At 36.6% G+C, this 21,247-nt stretch overlaps 1 protein-coding gene across 4 annotated transcripts in view; it reads left to right on the top strand.

Moving 5' to 3' along the window:
- Window positions 1–21,247, top strand: part of ptprr (protein tyrosine phosphatase receptor type R) — a 55,386-nt gene that overhangs the window by 13,608 nt on the left and 20,531 nt on the right. Inside the window, exons 3-5 of one of the 4 annotated variants that reach the window (XM_026923231.3) lie at window positions 13,361–13,474; window positions 14,966–15,115; window positions 18,222–18,329. In XM_026923231.3, coding sequence (XP_026779032.3) covers window positions 13,361–13,474; window positions 14,966–15,115; window positions 18,222–18,329 — 372 coding nt within the window. Of the gene's footprint in view, window positions 1–13,360; window positions 13,475–14,965; window positions 15,116–17,909; window positions 18,082–18,218; window positions 18,330–21,247 lie in introns of those variants that run through there. The other 3 variants (XM_026923230.3, XM_026923233.3, XM_026923232.3) reach the window with 3 other exon arrangements.

Genomic DNA, 21,247 nt, shown 5'->3' with positions numbered 1-21,247 from the left:
GGCGATGTGCTTTTTTGTGCCAAACATACCTTTTGGAACTGTGGAATTATTATACTTTTTGAAATTGTTCTAATCAGACCATAACACATTTTGCCACATGGTTTGGGGTGATTTAGTTGGGCTTGGATGTTTTTTTTTTTTGTGAGAAAGGGCTTCCGTCTTGCCACCCTACCCCACAGCCCAGACATATGAACAACATGAGAGATTGTTGTCACATGCAGAGAATAATTAAGTATTTAAGTAATTAAGAGAGTAAGTACTTGTCAGATATCCCTGCAACTCCTTTAATGTTGCCGTTGGTCTCTTGGCAGCCTCCCTGGTAAGTTTTTGTCTTGTTCTTTTGTAAATTTTGGAGGGACGTTCTGATCTTGGTAATGTGGTGACCCATTTTCTTTTATTTTTTTATTGATTAAAAATTTTGTCCATGCTAGTTCACCTTTATTTTGAAGAACTATGCACATGTAGCAGTAACCACAGAAACAACTTTTCAAGCCAGAAAATTTAATGATTGGCATACAGTAAACGCTGCCTTGAGGAACAGTTTTAACTCTTATCTCTTACATCTGAAGTTGGCTTGTTATTGTCTTATTTCTTACTGGGATTTTCTGTTCCACCTTAAAAAGTCCAGTAATTACGTAGATGTTGGTTTGAAGAGTGATAATATCACTTACACAAAGCTGTAGATGCTCTGAATAAAAGGAAAAATCTTACCTCTTTTACTGTTATCTTACAAATTTGACAGTCACCTATGAGACACGGTGTAGCATAATATCAAAATACTCAGTGAAAAGAAATTTTACTTTAGGATTTTTTTAAATAAACGTGTGTAATTCTTCAAATAAAGTTGAACTACACTGCATACTATGTATAAAAAAGTAACAAACATAATGAACAAAAAAACTGAATGGTTTCATATTGTATGATCTAGGATATGTGATTTCACTGTCAACATTCAAGACACATATTGTTTGGTTAAAGTCATGTTCAGTTTTTTCATGAGAGCAAAATTGTTACATTTGATCCCTCTCTGATAAAAGTAGGGGTGCAGGTTCGCCATTGCTCCATTGCTCATGTGCCTATGGTAAAAAAAAAACAAAAAAAAAACACCCTCATTGCATCAACCCTTTGCACCCATGATAAACACAAATATTTTTACTGTCCCACTGTCTCATGTCATGTTCTTAAGTGAACTATGGACCAATTCCAGCTGGCCCAACTTCATGTGCACCAGTTTGCCAGAGGGCATTATTCATTTGCGTGACTAATGTAGGTTTTCACCTGAGCTCAATGTTCTAACCTGTTCAAAATGCAGTAGTAGCTGCAGGAATCAACAGAAAGGCACAAATATGATTATGTTATGTGGCTTAAAGTAGACTTATAGCTCAATTAGAGAAAAGATCAAATCTCCAGACCTTCAGTGCTCTTTGGTTGTCTCTCTGGGGGAACCTTAAAAGATTCTATGTAGAACATATCACAATGAGTGACAAGTAGGAAGTGATGAACCCCTATAGGACGCTTATAGAAATATCTATAGGAAGCTATCAACATTTGACAGTCCAAAAAAAAACCTTGGAAGAACTCTCGAAGAACTCTAATTACCTAAGAACATATTACATTGTCTTCCAATGTGTAGATGTGAAATTGACATGCTTTGTCCTGCTGGTTATGAGCTCTTACATCTACATACGTATGTGGCCTCACCATCTCTACAACGAAGTTAAACACAATCAACAACACTGCAATAAAGACTGCTTGTTTTGTTGGCTGGGGATGAACATTTAACATTCAGTGTCCTTAGGCTAGCTAGGACTGGGCAATCTCTCTCCCTCTCTCTCTCTCTCCCTCCCTCTCTCCCTCTCTCTGGCTGTTTGTACTAAATTGGATTTTCTCTAATGTCTAATGTCACTGGAGCTCAGAGCAGTGCTCCGGCCACCCTGTTGTTGTCATCCAATTAGATTCGATTTCCCCAACCTGAAATGCTCTTAAAAGCTAATTGAGGTCTTTGCGGTATAACCTGGTCCATAACATTGCTTTCAGTCATGGCCTGGTAGTCATACAGCCCCACAGTGTTGCCCCCTTTTATCAATCCCAGCCCCACAAATGGACAATAGTGAGTCAAGTTCTGATAAACTGACCTGCCCTTATCAGGAAGCTACTACTGTTTTCCATACTGACCACTGCTCAGTTTTAAATCTCCAGTTTACCATCAGATAACTCATGGGCATGTTGACCATGGGCAGTTGCATGCAGTGCTGTCTAATCTCTCTATAATGTCATAAATGATGACATACTGTATCTCCAAACTCTCCAAAATTTTAGCATTTGTAAAAAGAAAATAAAGGGAAAAAAAATACAATCTGAAATCTGAGTCTGTGCCTCTGATAGTCTCAGATTCCTGTTCTTGGCTGACAGGAGTGGAATCCGATGTGTTCTTCTGCTGCTGTAGCCCAGACACCTCAAGGGTTGACATGTTGTGCTTTCTGAGATGCTTTTCTGCTCACCACGGATGTAAAGAGTGCTTATTTGAGTTACCATAGCCTTCCTGTCAATTTGAACCAGACTGGCCAGTCTGCTCTGTCCTCTCTCATCAACAAGGAGTTATTCCTTTACAGAATTGCTGCTCACTAGATGTTTATCATTTTTCACACCATTTTTGTAAACACTCATGAAAATCCCAGGAGATCAGCAGTTTATGAACTACTTGGAAATGCCTATCTGGCACCAAGTTATGAGATCACATCTGCCCAGTCAGTGACAATGACAGAGTGGTGCTTATTTTTACATTGCTTATTTTAAGTCAAGAACATTGCATGGTGTATTTTGTACATATTTCTAGCAGCATGGTGCTCGCGGAAAGCAGCAAAATCAGATAAGATTATGGTTTCTGTGCACACCACTGTTACTTCCCCCTTCTAGCTAATCTGAAACACAGCACTGATCAAAAGAGCATGGCACTGCAACATGCAGAAGCAGGTCTAATAATCAGGTCACATCAGGTTTAATAAAACAGATAAAAATTAGATTTACTATCCTGGCATTTAACTTACTATGATATGGTGTCATTTTATTAACCATTTAGTGTCATGAGTTTTTGCCAGTGAAGCTTGGCAAGATCAGATGAACTTTGCTGTATTTTTGTTGTGAATTTTATTATACTAATGTGGACATTGTCAGAAACTGTAGTCTTGGCCTTCATGTAAGAAATGAGCATTATAAATGTGTGAATTAAATGATACTCAATGTAGATCATGACTATGATCTCAAATGTGCAGTTAAATGATCAAAAAAAATTCTAACTAGATATACTTTTGCTCAAGCTCATGCATTAAGAGCAGGCCTAAGCAGGAATGAAGTTACATCAGTTTCTGGTATTTGGCAGATAGCTAAATTTAATTGGTCTGTAGATAGACCTAATGTTATGTTCAGAGATTACTTTCTTTCTTTTACAGTCAGTGGTAAATTCACCACAGAAGCTATAACTAACTGTCAATTATGAAAATGAGTTGATGGGGCTTCAATATATGCCTTTCATATTTACTGTATATATTTGTGTAGGATGAATAGATCTGTTAAAAATGTACCATGGCTACTAAAAAGTTAATACTTTGAAGGACTATTTGAACTATGAATTGTTCACAAGGACAGTCTACTCTTTGTCATAGTAAAAGCAAATGTAATCATTAAACCGCGTTGCACAAAAACAGCAGCATTCATGGATCTTCTACTTTTTTCTATATATTTTTTGTGTATAATTTTGTAAGTGGAAATATAGTTTCTTGTAATTGGTGAGATCGAAAGCAAAACCAAAAAAAAAAAAAAAAAAACCACTTCAGCCAAAATAAAAGATTGAAGTACAACTTATCCATGCTTGTGTAAACATGCCACCTGTGATACTGTAGCTGTACAGTCTGTAGAGTTGTATTGTTGTCTTTCTGTGCATTATAAACCACTAGTCAAGATCTTCTCAACACACATTCCATTTGATAAAAATCAACCAAACCACACTATAGCATCTAGTATAGAAGTAAGTGTGACATCACTGTATACATCAAATATATGCTGTTTAAAATTTCAGCACCTTGAATGCCTTTTTTTTTTTTTGTTCTAACTACAAAAACTAACACTTGGAAGAACCTGAATATTTTATCTCTACCATAGATTATAACTCTCTTGAGACTTTCTTGAGATCAGTAATTTATGGAAATCATGACAGAAATAATTCCAGTGAGGGATTTTTTGATTTGCAGTTTCACAAATTTTGCTGAACATGTTTGAGCCAGGGTACGCAAAAGAGCTGTAGCACTGATAATAACAAGGTCTTCAAAAAAAATTGATCCGAATATCTAAAATGCAAGGCTCAGTTAGGTATCTCTGGATACATTAAAAAGTGCTGATATTAAAACACAAAAGCTGAAGCTGACTACTTTGCTAGGTACCTCATTTCACTTCTGACTTCCCTTTTCAAGAGAAGTGTGAAGGAAATATGAAGTAACATAGCTATACATTCTTAGGAAACAGTAAAAGACGCCATTAGCTTTAAAGCATAAGTACAGTGCACTCTACAGGCATTCTATCCACAGGCATGTTATTAGGCAAACACTTTCACACTGTGTTATAGATTCACAATCTTTATGCCACTAATAAATGCTGGTTTGTGGTGAAGATTCCCTGAGAATCATATACTGGGAATTGTAACAGAACAGTGATGAATGTAAACATGACACCCTGCAAAACTGAAATTTAACACTCTTAAAATCTAAAAAAAAAAAAGATGTACCTTTTGGATGTTTCTTTACCTGTGGTATCACCACTTATTGGTCAATAATCTCTTCTGTTTTGTCTCCAGGAAAATAATTTAGTTGGAATGTTGTCTGATGGGAAAATAGGACTACTGAGACTTTCTTGGGAAAGTTAAATCTTGTAAATTGGATTTTTTTATAGCACAGTAGAATCAAAGTCAGAAGCACACAATTGTCTGGGATGTCTTTATATGTTGTAACATTACAGTACAGTTTCCTTCACTGGAACTAAGAGACCCAAACCTGTTCCAGCATGACAATTGTGCACAAAGCGAGCTCCATGAAGACATGGTGTGTTAAGGTTGGAGTGGAAGAACTCGAGTGTCCTGCACAGAGCCCTGACCTCAACCCCAGGGATGAACTGGAACACCAACTGAACCCCAGACCTCCTCACCCAACATCAGTGTCTGATCTGCTTCCTTATTCCCAATAAACGTTATTATACTTTTGCTGTTAAATGGTTGTGTTGAAGATGTCTCAGCTGGGGTAATTGGTGGTATTTTGTGAGGGAATATTTATATTGCATGAAATCAATATAAATTAGTGGCTTTAAAGGAGGTCAGATAAAAACTGTGTTGTGTGAAGCATTGCTAAGATTTCCTATCTTACTATTTAGATTCTTACTAATTAGATAGCACCACCCAAGCTGCTGTGTTGTTCTTGTAGTATAATCAGTTTGTTTGTAAGACTGGAGGGTCCACTCTTTTTTTTCAGTATGAAGATTATGTCTAATCTCTTGACAAGGCTTACAGGGCCTGTCAGAAGAAAAGCTCTGACATAATATATAGTATTTACTTATTTTCACTGAAGCCAGAGCTTTAGAGCTCTAAACAACAACAGGAGTGAAGCACATTAATTGTCCGAAGAGCCTAATGTAATTAGGTCTACAGATGTGAGGTAACATTGGGACTGATTTGATCTCCAGGCTTTAACTGCCAGCAAGGAAGCAACACTCTCTTTTGCAGCTCTTAATATGTTTCATGTTTTCCACTTTTGAGAGGATTTTTTTTTTTTTTTTTTTTTACCTCAGGCCAAAAAACTAATTAGGAGTTGAGCGGATTAATCATGATGTATCACGGTTGCCACTGAGTATGATTTTGAAAAGCACTTCTTTTTCTGATTAAATAAATACTGCATTTATTTTTAGTGATGTTTTGTTATGTGATCTGTGATTGACACTGAGCACGATGACACGGTCGATCGTGATCCGTGTTTAAAGTCTGTAAGTTGGGTTTCATAACAAAAACATGGTAGCGATTAATGGCTGAGTCATCGCGTCCTCCGACGCACATTAGACAAACAAACACATAAAAAATCACTTTCATTCACAATGAAGTTTACCGTTGGTGCTTAGTATGAACCCTCTCACTTGTAGCAGGTAGCAGTTGCCTAGATACGGGTTTTGTTATCCAGACTGTGCTTTTGCCAGTCTCTCTCTCTCTTTCTCTCTCTCTCTCTCTCTCTCTCTCTCTCTCTATCTATCTATCTATCCTCAATTTCATCCATGAACATACCAAACCCCTACAACTCTTCATACTGTTGGGTTGGTAGACCTGCTGGCAGTGACTACATTGCAGAAAGAAACTGTATAAATATGAAACTCTTTGGTCATATGACTGAAACACATAAGTGTGATTGGTTTAGAAGGGTCATGCATGGGATGCCGTGAATCACTGGCATTGTGATTCATTATGGCGAACAGCATTACCTGTTCGTTCAGTTATGTGTCCTGTAAATGCTAGTTTAGAGCCATTTGCTGCTCTACATGTTTCTTATACTTGGCATTATCCAGCAGCTCCGGTGAATTATTGACCATAAACACAGTGATCTTCATTTATGGATCAGAGCAAACCTTAGAACAATGTCTCTATCTCATTCTGGTGCCAGTCTCTGTATTCTCTATCTCATTCTCTATCTCATTCTGGTGCCAGTCTCTATATTCTCTATCTCATTCTGGTGCCAGTCTCTATATTCTCTATCTCATTCTGGTGCCAGTCTCTGTATTCTCTATCTCATTCTGATGCCATTCTCTATATTCTCTATCTCATTCGGGTGCCAGTCTCTGTATTCTCTATCTCATTCTGGTGCCATTCTCTATATTCTCTATCTCATTCTGTTGCCATTCTCTGTATTCTGTATCTCATTCTGGTGCCAGTCTCTGTATTCTCTATCTCATTCTGGTGCCAGTCTCTATATTCTCTATCTCATTCGGGTGCCAGTCTCTGTATTCTCTATCTCATTCTGGTGCCATTCTCTATATTCTCTATCTCATTCTGTTGCCATTCTCTGTATTCTGTATCTCATTCTGGTGCCATTCTCTATATTCTCTATCTCATTCTGTTGCCATTCTCTGTATTCTGTATCTCATTCTGGTGCCATTCTCTATATTCTCTATCTCATTCTGGTGTCAGTCTCTATATTCTGTATCTCATTCTGTTGCCATTCTCTATATTCTGTATCTCATTCTGGTGTCAGTCTCTATATTCTGTATCTCATTCTGGTGCCATTTTATATTGCTTTGTTAATGATCAGGCTATGTTGGACTGTCAGTGAATAAAAATAACAGATAGAGATTGAAGGAGATGTCTTAAGCTGAGCTGTTTTGGTGAATTATGGTTTTGAGGGCCAAAATTTGCAAGAACAGCCCAGACAACATACGTACAACCGTCTTTGTGTTTGAAATTTGTCCATGTTTTGTGTGCATTTCAATGATGTAATCAGTATTTAAAAATGCATTTTGTTGTTTTGTAAAGTGTTATTGCCTTGTGCATCTGTGTGTACGTGCACGTTCGTGCATTCGTGTTGTCATTACCGGTGCCACTTTCATTTCAGTAATGTTTCCCTGATGCTCCCTTTGTGTAGGTGAGTCATTGTGCTAAATCAGTCTCAGAGGGACTCAGGTTCAGGCAGAAGAGCTCGGTTAGCCCACCCGCCTCCTCCTCTACCTCCACTCCATGCTATTACCGTAATTACTCCACATTTTCAGCTGCTGTTGTACACAGACCTGCACACAGCAGGAGAGAGTGCCAGAGAATGCTTGCACAGCTGCAAACATTTGCAAAAAATGTGCTTTGGGGTTGTAGCCGGTTGGTCCTGAATTGGTTTCTAGCTGGAGTGCCAAAATGATAGAGGATGGAGGTTCAACTTGTCTCTCCATCACTTGGCAGATCTCTCAGGTGAGCGTTTGGTAAGCGCTGTGAGTTTTGCAGTTGGTGCTGTGCAGTTTTGGTGGTTCGGTCCCTTCCTGTTTCCAGATGTTATTATAAACAGTGCCAGGTAATCTCAGTGCTTTTGACTTTAAAAATCATCTTCTTGGCTTAATTATTTGTTTCTGATTTTTTGCTAAGAGAATCATAACTTGTGTTACCTGGATGTTATGTTTTAGATGATTTTAAGAATTACTTATACTAAATTAGGATTGATTTTTTTATGTGAGTGTGGAAACATTTGTATATATATATATGTGTGTGTGTGTGTGTGTGTGTGCGTGTGCGCGTGTTGGGGGGGGGTAGGATTATCTGAGTTTTGAGAGTTTTGACAGTTTTGACTTCTTTACAAAAACTGCAGCTTTTATATAAACAAATTAAAAGAGCAAGAGTATTTCATTTTGGTTACTGAGGTTAAGGTTCGGGTTAGGTTTAGCTGTATAACATTAATCAGCTGCATTAATCACAACGATAGCGTGTGTGTGTGTGTGTGTGTGTGTGTGTGTGTGTGTTTTATATGTCTGTTTTGTTATAGAAATGTATTGAATAATCCAAATGTCAGCCAAATGTAATTTCCTGTTATTCTCTTCACTCTGGTCTCTCTCTCTCTCTCTCTCTCTCTCTCTCTCTCTCTCTCTCTCTCTTTCACACACACACACACACACAGAATACCATATGCTACTGCTTGATTTTTCTGTCCTGTAGGAGCACACTATTTCTAGGGGACACTTTGCTACTTTTTTTTTAATTGATTTATCATTCTGGGTTTACTTAAGGTAGTGTTTATAACACTGATATTAACCTGCATAAACATTTAAATGCTTATTCTAACAGATGTCAGTAGAGCGACAGACTGCTTTCACCAATTCTGATATCAGGTTAACCTGAGCTTCATAGATTTTGTGTTACATTGTGTCATGAAAGCGTTCACTCATTGTTCTGTTATGTCAGTGTCATAAACATTAATACCAGACTCATTCTAATTTAGAGTCAGAGAAAATTGATATAACACTGTCTTTATGGTGTTATGGCTTTGCCAGACGTAAAAAATCATATAAATAATCAAATTAAACACACTTTAATTAGTGAGTGTTATACTGTTGACCTTGCTTTACATTTACAGCATTTAGCAGATGTCTGGCATTCTTTGTAGTCTTTATGGAAAGCATAAGCTCATGGTAGTACAAATAGTTTGTGGGTTTGAAGGGGTTAGTATGGGATAGTACAGCTTTTAATTTTTTGTAGGCAATTATCAGCGTTTTTAACCTGCTGCTAAAGGAGGCCAGTGGAGGGAGCGCAACTTTGGAATAATGCGGGATTACTTGAGGAGATTAATTTTGCCAGGGCTTCCTAAAATTTTTGGGCAAATTTTTGGGACATTATGAATTTTCTGCAACCCCAAGCCTCAACCACCCTTTTTTTTTTAAATTCCAGATTTATAATTTAGGACCATTGTAATATTTGAACATTTTATGTCAGTAGCATACATATGCATAACTGCCATGACTGAAAAAAACAAAGAAATATTAATTGCATTGTCCTACCAGTCTAGTGGAAAGTGTTGGAAATATAGGAAAATAATCCATAGGAATTATAAGAAGTACAGGAAAATAATCCACATGATATGGCATTGTTGACGCACTCATCTATGTACAGCTGAAGGATTAACAGTGACATGCACTAGACGGCATGTTGGATCAAAAACATCCCCCCAAAAACATCAGGTTTCCAAGCTGGACTGTAAAATGTTCACCGATTTCATGAACAAGCAATTTTAAACACACTGACAAGCTAGCTGTTTCTCTTAAAACTTTCCGCTGTCATCGTGATTGTTGTCATGATCTGCGTCTCAAATTCGAAAACTCTGACCTTACACTCCAAAATATTTACTAATCTAGAAAATTCGGAAGACTGGTACGCAGACCTTTCAGTAGGTTTGAAGGCAGTTTTTAAAATTCTAACTTATTTCTAATTTATTTAGATTATTTATTATTTAGAGACTACTATTTAGGTAGATGGCTGGGAAAATTTGTCCAGTGTGTCTTCCAGGAGCACTTCAAAAAAGGTGATGCTTATTGGAATATGCCTTTAATAATGTATGTAGGCTTATGTCACTTGTTCTTGTGACTTGTGTAGCCCTATTTTTAAGGTTTTAAATTCATACGTAATTATTTTTTGTAATTCAATGCTATTATTTCAACTATATATGTGTTCTGAGTAAATGAGTTAATTGAAATGCAATTAAAATGTTATGGATCATTTATTAATTTTTTTAATTAGAGGAAGATGCATGTATAAGAAATGTATTATCGGCCTTTCCAAACCATGTCCAATCAATTGAATTTGCCACAGGTGGAATCCAGTCAAAGTGTAGAAACAGGGAGAAATGCGATGCACCTGATGCACCTGAGCTAAATTTCAATTGTCATAGCAAAGGGTCTGAATACTTATTCAATGTGATATTGCAGTTTTTTCTTTTTAATAAATTTGCAAAGTTATCACAAATCTGGTTTTTACTATGTCATTATGGGGTATGGCATGTAGATTGATGTGGAAAAAAATAATTTAAAGCATGCATATATATATATATATATATATATATATATATATATATATATATATATATATGTAGAGAGAGAGAGAGAGAGAGAGAGAGAGCCTTGGACGTGGGCAGTAAGTAGTAATTTTTTGTATGCTGTCAGTGATGCACTTGAGCCTGACCATCAACATGTAGCAAAACAAACCATAGTGAAGTCCTTTTGTTATACTGTGTGGCACAAAACACACATTTTTACAACTTAATATCTATTTGTATTTTACTGAATTAAACTATACCTGAACTACAGACCCCTTTTGTGTTTGTAACAAAACAAAAAGCATTATGGTAGCAAAAAGACACGAGTAGCCTAGCAGCCTGTCGCTACGTAGTTATAATCTGACAGAAAAAATCTATCCAGAATTTTATTTAGCTATCAGATTGATATTAGCTAAAACATTATGTACTTATTATTGTGGATTAGCACTAAAAGACAGTGTTATTCAGCTAAAGTGACACTTTTAAATGGTCTAAGTCTAGAAGATTCTTATGGCTTGGTGTCCTGTCAGTGGCTAAATGATGCTAAGCGGTTGTCTAGACTGCAATGACCGGACATATATGTATACACCTCTCATAGAAACCCAGAGTGTTTTTACTAGATGGAAATTGAAGGTACAACTTTGGTGTTCAACATGTAATGTTTTTAAAATTACAACATCGATGACATTGTTGTGGCAATGTATGCTGAGGTGCTGCCTAACCAGATGCCATAAACTCATCTGTTAGCTGAAGAAAATTTTAGCTAGCTAAATAAGTCTATTCCTCAGTAAGAAAGTGACCTAGCTATCTAGTGTTAGTAGCTAGTTTCTTGATGTAGATTTTAGGCAAGCTGTGTAGGTTTGCTAAAGCAATATAAGTAAGGCATGTTAGCTAACTTTCAACCTGTAAAACTGTAAAATTATTAGTACTCAAGTTAACTTCACTGATTTGATAGTTAGCTACTTAGCGGAGCTGAAATGGTGCTTCAAAGACGGAGCTCCTCAGACCAGTTATCCCTCGTAATTGCCTGTAACTGCAACCATCTTATGTTAGCTTAGAAAGATGACTGATTCTATAGTATGCGGTAAAAATGAATGTGTTTATGAACACTTTTTCAATTCTGACTCCCAACAGCACATTTTAGAAAACAAATTCTGGCTTGTTCAACCCAGGCTTAGGATCAAACCAGGGAGCTGTGTGTGTGTGTGTGTGTGTGTGTTATTGGTATGAATTTTAAAACAGGTACCTAGAGGGGTGAGGGATGTTAAGTGGTAGGTCTTACAGTAGTGTGGGTGGATTGTGTGCACTGGTAAGATCTGTTGTGTGACCTCTGGTGTGCTCACCTCCCCGGCCTCTGCTTTCCAGCCCCTGAGGCTGCTCTTTTCCTTACAGAACTTTGATTTCAGAGCAGTCCATCTTTTTTCTTATTTATAGAGAAATAATGCAACATTTAAACAATATTTAAATATTTAATATTTAAAATATAAAGTTTTTTACTCATATTTTATATTAGACTTATTTTAAATCTAATAAAATAATATAACAATATAGCAATAACACTACAATAATATGGAAATCTACTTTTCTTATGTATAATCATTTAAATCAAACTGAAATCAAACTCACTGTACACTCTGTACAGTGTATTTGTTCCTGTCAGCACCTACATCCAGCGAGATTTTATAATCTGGATTATAAAACTGGATCACGTTAATAATACGTGAATTAATCACACTCACTGTACATCATTTAAATTATGTACAGTGATTAGATACATGTTTAATTTAAATTTAGTATAAGCAATGAAATAACATTTTGATGAGAATATACTATACATAATATTTTATCTTAAATCTGACCAACTACATATTCCCTTTATTCAGTGTATATTTTGTCTCACGAAACTTGGAAAAAACTTTGGGAAAAAGACCAGGTGATGTTTTTCCAATTGTCAGCTGTCTAGTTCTTGACTGACAGGACTGAAACCCAAAGTGGTCTTCTGCTGTTGTAGCCCATCCGCCTCAATGTTTGGTATGTTGTGCATTCCGAGATGCTTTTCTGCTCACCGCGGTTGTAAAGAGTTTGCTTATTTGAGTTACTGTAGTCTTCCTGTCAGACTGAACAAGTCTAGCCATTCTCCGTTGACCTCTCTCATCAACAAGCCGTTTTTACCCACAACTTGATAATTTTTGTTTTTCTTACTTTAGAGAGTAAGAAAAAGAAACTCTAGGGACTGTTGTGGGTGGAAATCCCAGGAGATCAGCAACTCCTGAAATACTCAAACCAGCCCATCTGGCACCAACAAAGTCACTGAGATCACATTTTTTTCTTTCTAATGTGCTGCTTTCACATGAATAATTGCATGAATGAGCGTCAAGTGTTCCTATTAGAGTTGTATGTATAGAATCGATATTCTATATGAGCAATATATGTGTCTGAGGTTCACAGTAGTACAGCAAGGCCTGTAAATCTCTTTTCCATAATGCTAACTGGCTACATTAGTAGTAAAACTATGTGTTTAAATTCAAGACACACCACACACACACACACACACACACACACACACACACACACACACACATATACTGGTAAAAATGCTGGTGGGTGGTGTGTTTTTTTTCTCAACAGCTTTTCAGGCCTCACACACTGACACAGCTCTCTCTCCGTTTGTGACATTTGGTGAGAGCAAGCCTGGTTTCCATGGTGATGCATCTCATTCTGCTCCCTCTCTCCCTCCCTCCGTCTCTCTCTCTCTCTCTCCCTCTCTCTCTCTCTTTCAGGCTTTGCAGGTGGATGTTCGGCAGTTGAACGTAAGCCTCCTGCGGACGTTCCGTGAAGGCGTGGCCGCTGCCCTGGACATTTCACCACGACAAGTACATATCAACCGTCTGAATGTAAGAACACAGCGCTGAGTTACCCCATATTTGAAATTTTTTTTCTCATCTGTGATTTTCAATGATCGCACTCTGTCTCTTGCTACTGTTTACCTGTTGCATGCTGACATCCTTGCACTTTGTTGTGGTTTGTTTACTTCTTATTGCACTGTTGATTGTAGGCTCCCGTTATACAGTACTCATCTATATGTATAATGAAACTTATCATAAGCTTACGTCTGAAAGTACAGAAGTGTAAAGCACAGACCTGAGGAATGCTTGAGCAGTTTTATGAATGAGTGCTTGCTCTTCTGTTTGGCTCGTTGAACTCACAGCCTTGCTGAGGAAGACGGTATGAATAATCATAAGTTTAATACTGTATATAAAAAGTTTCTCATTCTTTCAAGTGTTTTATAATTCCTAATCCAGTTGACATTTAACTTTTAATATGAACCTAATGAACCAAATGAATTAGCTCATTTTACTCATATTAACGTTAAAAGTTACTGATATTTCAGTGTTAGGAACTATGACATATTCAAGTTCAAATGGAAACAAAAGAATACTCCAGGAATTATGGACATATCAAATATGTAGTTTTACATATTGCTTATTTTTTACACATTATTTTTTATAACTTTTTACCTTCTTTTTCAGATATGTATTTTTTCAAATATTTTTCTACACATGCTGCTGTTTTGTAGTCATTTCTGCTACTTCCATTTCTGTAACTGTTATGTTATGAACAGCATCAGTCATTCATCACTTTAGCTTTGCTTGCAAAATCATTGATATGATATGATGACATTTAATAACCATATGTTTATAAATGTCAACCACTTCCTGTGGTAGCATTTTTTAAAAAATAATATAACGTTCTAATTTCTCACATTTTTTTCTTTTAGTTTTAGCAGTGCTGTATTTTTTTCATGGTGTAATGTGAATGTGGGTGCAATATATCCTTTTACTAGTTAATTTTAAACTTCAAAATAAATGTACTTTTATTGCCCATCAGGTTGTGCTTACATTGTATATACTTACATGTATATTTATTCATTTGGCAGCAAGTTTCAACACAACTGACATTTAGTATGACATTTAGCTCCTAAAGGTGCTGACATTAATACAAGAGACAAGAATTGACAAAAAACAAAACAAAAACAAATGTGAGACTGTTACTGGAGGAACAGAGAGGACTGAAGGTGATGATACTAGTTCTCCGGGTTGCTACAAACATTAGTCACAAAGCTGTTAGTCAAACTATAAATGATACAGTCGCAAAAGTCTAAAAAGCATAACATACAATAGTAACACACTAGTACACAATAATCACCTCAGCAGGCAATAACGCAAGAATACTGTATAAATGCTCACACACACACACACACACACACTTCTTTTTTTATTTCAACTATACTCTATATTTTTTTAGTTTAGATTATATTAATATTAGATTAGTGTTAATGTTTATTTAAAGTACTGTTCCTTGATTTGCTCCTCATGTTTTCTCAGGAGCAGAAAAATGGCATTGAGTTGTACGTGTCATCGGACAGAACGGGAGCGTCGGAGCCGGTGTCCTCAGAGGAAGTGATCCGCTCCCTCAACATTAACACTCTGCACAGTAGCCTTGGTCCTTTCGGCATCACCGAGGTCTCCGCTGAGGTTTGTCTGCTGGAGGGGGTCATGATTTTCACTCAGCATCCAACTGTATTTCACTGTCTGTTTCATTTTAAATGAAAGAACTTGAAGGAAGTTGCTTTTGGCTGTGCTGTTTTGCCTTAGCAGGCTTGTTATTCTTAAAAAAGGTGTTGAGATAAAGAGGGGGATCTCACTATCATATCAATCGAGGCATTAATCAAAACAAGCTCATCTCAAATCGTTCTTTGCTCTTAATCTGAAGGTTCACATTAATAATAATGCATTTTTTATGTGCCTGCAAGGGCCACGGTGAAGTACTTTCTCATGAGCTGACGTGTAAAATGTCTTCCAGAGTGGGAACTTAAATGATTTAAATGAAGCAATTAGTAACCCATCAGATAAAAGGAGAGTCTGTTCAAGCACCCTTCTGGAAAAGGCCGTGTTGCTTTAATGGCATCATTTAGCGATTAACATTACAAAACCAGAAGCGAATGCTCGTTCAGTCTGATAAACAGATTTTCTTTTTCTTTTTTTTTTTTTTGCTAGAGAAAATCATTTGCTTTACCACAGGAGTGTCATACTCAGTTTAGACATGCTCAAATATCACTTTATTTAATTTATAATAAGAGATACTAATGTGTAAATTAACATAGGTTAGATAAACCAACTCAAAGTGAAATGCTGGAAATTTTTAGTGAACGAAAAATTAATGAATAAAACACATTACACTGGTTATCACTGTTTTTCAAATTACAGTGCCTTGCATAAGTATTCACCCCTTGCTTCTTTCCACATTTTGTAGTGTTACAACCTGTTTTATTGTGAAAGGTTAACAAGGTTAATTAAACAAAAAAGTATACTTTTTATACTATTACTGCTGCTACTACTATTACTATTAATACTACTATTACTGCTGCTACTACTATTACTGTTAATACTACTACTACTACTGCTACTACTAATGTCTTACTGGGGTGGGCAGAGGGGTGGCCGTGCTTCACGCTTCCCTTAGCTCCGCCCATGGCCGTGATTTTCAAGTCTTGCGTCAGATTCTCGATCAGTATAGTGTCTGGGTTTTGACTCTCTCATTATAACTCATTCAGGTTCTACATTTTGAACCAGTTCGGTCTAGCTTTGTCAGTATTCATAGATATCGGCTACTGAACCTCAACCTCAGTCTCAAGTCTCTTGCAGGCTAAATCAGGTTTTCTTCTAGGACTGCCCTGTATTTGGCTCCTCTGACTAATCATCTCTACACTTACTTTTGATGGAAGAGATTTTCTGGGCAGAGCTGCAGTTGTGCCACATTCTAAGCTTTTTTAAACATCAGATTTAATGATTTAATGGGAGAATTTTTATAACCAAACTGATAATTATAGTATACTTTTCTAGAATTTTCCAGAACTTTCCAGGACTGGTTTTGACTTTATGTGGTTTTCGGTATGATCTCTAACAAACTCTGGGTTGTTCAGGGAACAGGTGTATTTATTTTAAGGTCGTGTGACACTTTAATTGCACACAGTTTAACTCCACTTAACTAATTATGTCACTTCTGATAGCAACTGGCTTCACTAGAAGTGACTTCGGGGTTTTATAGCAATGGGATGTGAATACTTATGCATTTACAACTATTACATTTTTTATTTGAAAATAATTTTCAAATGCAAGCTGTATTGATTCCCCCTCCTCATCAATATTGCAGGCTATATTGCGCAGATTCTTGACATATAATCCTAATTAACATTTCAGTCCAGGTTGTAGCACTACAAAATGTGGAAAAGTTCAAGGATGAATACAATGAATACTTATGTAAAGCCAAAAATATGAAAGACTTAAAAAAAGACACTGCTCAGTCTTTCTGCACTGTTCTTACAATAAAAATATTTTTGCTAAAAATTCTCCAACTATCAGTTGTGAGTGAGTGAGATAGTGACCATATTTAGCTTTGTGTCACATATTATTTTACCTGTCACATATTGTATCACATGTTATTTAATGACTGGCACAGCTTCATTCTGAAAAAAAAAAAAAACAACAACCGTAAAAACGACTGATACGTGTTAAGACGATTCGATTGTATCATTCCAGAGACATTTAAGAATTTAAGAGACATTTGAGAATTGCTCACAGGACATTCCTAGTTAGAGAGAAACATTCTCTCTGAACGTGAACATTCCTACAACTACAATGTTTTGGCAATGTTGTGAGAGTGTTAATAAAATGTTAAGTAAAAACATTTATCAGAACATCCAGAAAAAAAGTATAAAATGGTTAGACACTGCAAAAAATGGCATCTTAACTCGTTCAAATATGTAGAATATAGTCAGATTTATCAAGTATTATAAGATTATCAAACCTATTTCTAGTCATTTTTTACAAATTAATTTCAAGTTTTAAATAATCTTGTTCTATTGGCAGATTTTGGCACTAATTTTAAGCATCTAGAAAGAAGCAACATTATCTATTTTAATGTTATAACAGGAAATACTAGATACACGAACAAGTGTGATGCTTTCAGAATCATCAGAAGTTTCCATTTTGTAGTTGGCGGATAGTGTTATGAGTAGGCTGACAACAACCATCATTTGTTGTGATTATTAGCTGCGCAGCAGTGGCGGCGTCGCTGACGAGGGGGTGAGAACATGACAGGGCGCATGCTCCTCTCCTGCTCTATTCCAGGGTTCAGATAAAACTTCAGAGAACTGTGTGTGTGTGTGTTTGCAGGTTAGCATGTGTTTGTTTTAGGGGCAGGTTAAGATATGTGTGTGTGTGTGTTTGTGTGCGCGTGTCTGTGTGGGTGTGTGGGCAGGCCTAGGGGTGGAGTGAGCTTCCTCTCTCACTCCATATGTCAGAAGAAATTTGTCTCTTGAGTGCTGCACATGTTACTCCTTGCATCACCTGCACAGGCAGACAACAAAAACACACTTTTTGTGGCGCGCGAGTGTGTGAGTGCGAGTCCGGGCTCGGGCGAGCCACCCGTGTCTGGACTGGTTGGTGAAGTTTCAGACTTGCTCGTGCTCGCTGTTAGAATTGAGCTAGGCAAAGATGATTGCTTGAAGGATTTATTATTTAGCCAGCATGGTTTTTTTTAAAGGGTTTATCATTCATATTTTCCTCTCTTCTCTAGAAGAATGTACTGCAAGGCCAGCATGAGAGGGACAACGTGTGGAGCAACGAAGGCTTCTATGTGGTGGTCATCTTCCTCACAATCTTCATCATCATTGTCACCTGTTTAATGGTAGGTTTGTCTCATTTTCTTTCACACACACGTTCTCACTGTCTCACAGTCTTAACTACGGATTCACCGTAATGAGGATTGAAGGTTGTGTAAAATTAGCCCACTTTCTAGAAGCTTGTGTGTGTGTGTGTGGCATGGCCTGAAGTAAGACATTGCCTAAGACGCTGAATATCCACCCACGCTTTGCACCTCTACCACTTCCTGCTTCACATGAATAATACATGCTTGTCTCAGAAGACGCTCGATGTTTTGGAGGGGTTTGAGCTCAAATCTAAAACGCATCTCAGATTAATGTCCCAGGGGGAAAGCGCTGATATTTACGCACATTTGCACGTACATGTTTTTTAAAATTGCACACATCAGAGGTACACCTGAGTACAAAAGGAGGAGAGAGCAAACAGTAGAAGCTACAGATAGGAGCAGAGCGAAAGGAGAAAGGAGGCACAGAGAGAGTGAGAGACTGAAAGACTGTGAGAGATAACAGAAAGTGAAAAAAGGAAATGTGTGGTTGTACTTGAGAGAGAGAGAGAGAAAGAGAGAAGGAGAGGAAGTTAGTGGTCGTGTCCCTTCAGCCTCTGTGGTGATGTGACTAAAACTTGGCTTTTGGCTTCAGTCGCAATCATCATGACACATCCCGCTCTCACGCTGTGACGAGTCGACTTTCCTTCTCGCCGGCTCTGTCAGTCCATCTTAATGAACTTTTAGGATGACATAAGGGTCAAGCTGCTCACCTGCTCACCTGATTGGCTGAGATCTGTAAGCCAATCAAAAGTAAGCTGGAAGCTTAACACTGGACGGGTTTTTTTTCCCCTCTGCATTTTGACAGTAGAGATTACTTCCGGTCAGTGCTGTTCACCGAGGTAAGGACTGTTTAATGGCTGAGTGTCCTTTTTTGTAGAATTTCCTAGAAGAAATTTTATTCCTACATTACGACACCACACACACACACACACACACACACACACACACACACACACACACACTGTACAGCTTGTTCACTTGAAGGCAAATCGATGTCTGGACAGAAATACATTCCAGCTGTAACTGTCAGAAGATTTTCATGTCTCAGATCTCTGATAAATATTGTTTAGGAATGTTATGTTCTTTAACACATTCATCTGATTTCATCTCACTTACTGCGAGAAGCCTTTCTAGCCAATAAAGAAGGGGACTGTGATAAGCCATCGCTATCCGTCATCATAATTAAACACTTACACTGCAAAAAATGTCTTAGCAAGCAAAGGTGTCTCGAATTAAGGAAAAGTTATGAATTATTTCTCATTATGAGATTATTATATAACAAATATAAGACTGTTAACCCTATCTCTAGACATATTTATTAATGTCAGACTAGATTTTCTTTTCTATCGGCAGATCATTTTGCTTGTAATAAGCAATTTCAGGCTTGAAATGAATAACAGGTTTAATAAGCTTATATCTGTTTAAAAACAATTTAATAAAATGAAATATTACTTGAATCTGCATACATTCAACATTTTTCACTGGCTAAGATGCCATTTTGTAACACACTTTTCTCTTAAATGCTTGCAACAGGTGTTGCCTCATCGGTGTGTCTCAATGGAAAGCTAGAAGCGTTATAGTGTATCTACTTGAGCTAATGTGGAAGTACTCAACTGAAAGCAGATTTAAAATTGTCAACTGGTGTTTAAAAGGGATAGTGAGTTAAAAAAATACAGTCGTTCAGCCCGTAATTTAGTGATTAATGTTTATGATTAGTGACTTATAGCTGAAATGACTTTACACACAGGTGAGCTACACAAATTCATCTCAGTCTTATCAGATAGAAGAAAACAGTCAAAATGACAGTTTATATTCGACAGACAGAATATTTAGAATAATATAAGATTAAAGTTAGAATATGGCACTGGATGCATATGACAGGTTTAATAAGACACAGAAATACATGACACAATTCAACAGCAACAACACAATCCAACACCAAGACTGCTGCTCATGGTATCAGAAACTCAGTATTAAATATATCCTAATCATATACTGAAAAAAAAAACCCAAAACATAAACAAAATTAACACTAAAACCTGCTCTGAGCTGCCTGTTATTTCCTTCTGCAAAAAGCCAGATCGAAAGCTGACTGATAACACAACAACACAACAATTACTAAACCTAATAAAGAAAATCATCATCATTACAAGTCTACACAAGTGGTCCAATCAGTAATGATGCTTCAGGAAGTCTACCTTTATCTGTGTCACTGTCATGTTGTATCTGCATTTCCGCCCTGCGGTTATGATTCATTTTAAATTTGAAAGTAATTTTTAGTCATTTTATTTTTTTATTTGATTTTTTTTTTTTTTTACATTTTAATTCTGCATTTTATGATTAAATACAAAGTCCTTTTGTAATATCCACCGTGCCAAGCTAGTTAGCCAAAAATAAAATGAAATAAAATAAAATAATAAAATAAAAATTGAATGAATTTTTTGACCATGTACAGAAGGTACTCCTATTTTTCTAAAGTAAAATTAGTCAAATCAAATAAAGTACATTAATTTACTTACTAAGCCTGGATTTAAGATTGAGAATGATTGATAAAAATTGAGATTGAGAAAAAAATTATTATTTGAAATACAATAAATATACAAATTGAATATAAGAAACATCAAGGCAGTAGACTTGATGTTGAGAAAGATTTTTCTTTAAAAAAAATGTAATTGTCTGTATACTGTATATCTTTCATTACCACAAGATGGCAACAGTTATACCACTTTGGACCAACTGTCTCATGGATCAACACTTCCATCCATCAAAAAAAAAAAAAAAAAAAAAAAAAAGATGGAAAGAAAGAAAGAAAACCTTTGTGTGTGTGTTCTGAGTTTTTCGGTTTAGCTTTTTGCAAGTAAAAGTGTAAAACCAAAATGCAGCTTTATAACATACTT

This window comes from Pangasianodon hypophthalmus, chromosome 18 (assembly GCF_027358585.1).
Source record: "Pangasianodon hypophthalmus isolate fPanHyp1 chromosome 18, fPanHyp1.pri, whole genome shotgun sequence".
Classification (NCBI taxonomy): domain Eukaryota; kingdom Metazoa; phylum Chordata; class Actinopteri; order Siluriformes; family Pangasiidae; genus Pangasianodon; species Pangasianodon hypophthalmus.
The sequence above is the reverse complement of the archived record's forward strand: the minus strand, read 5'-3'. Positions and strand labels throughout refer to the sequence as shown.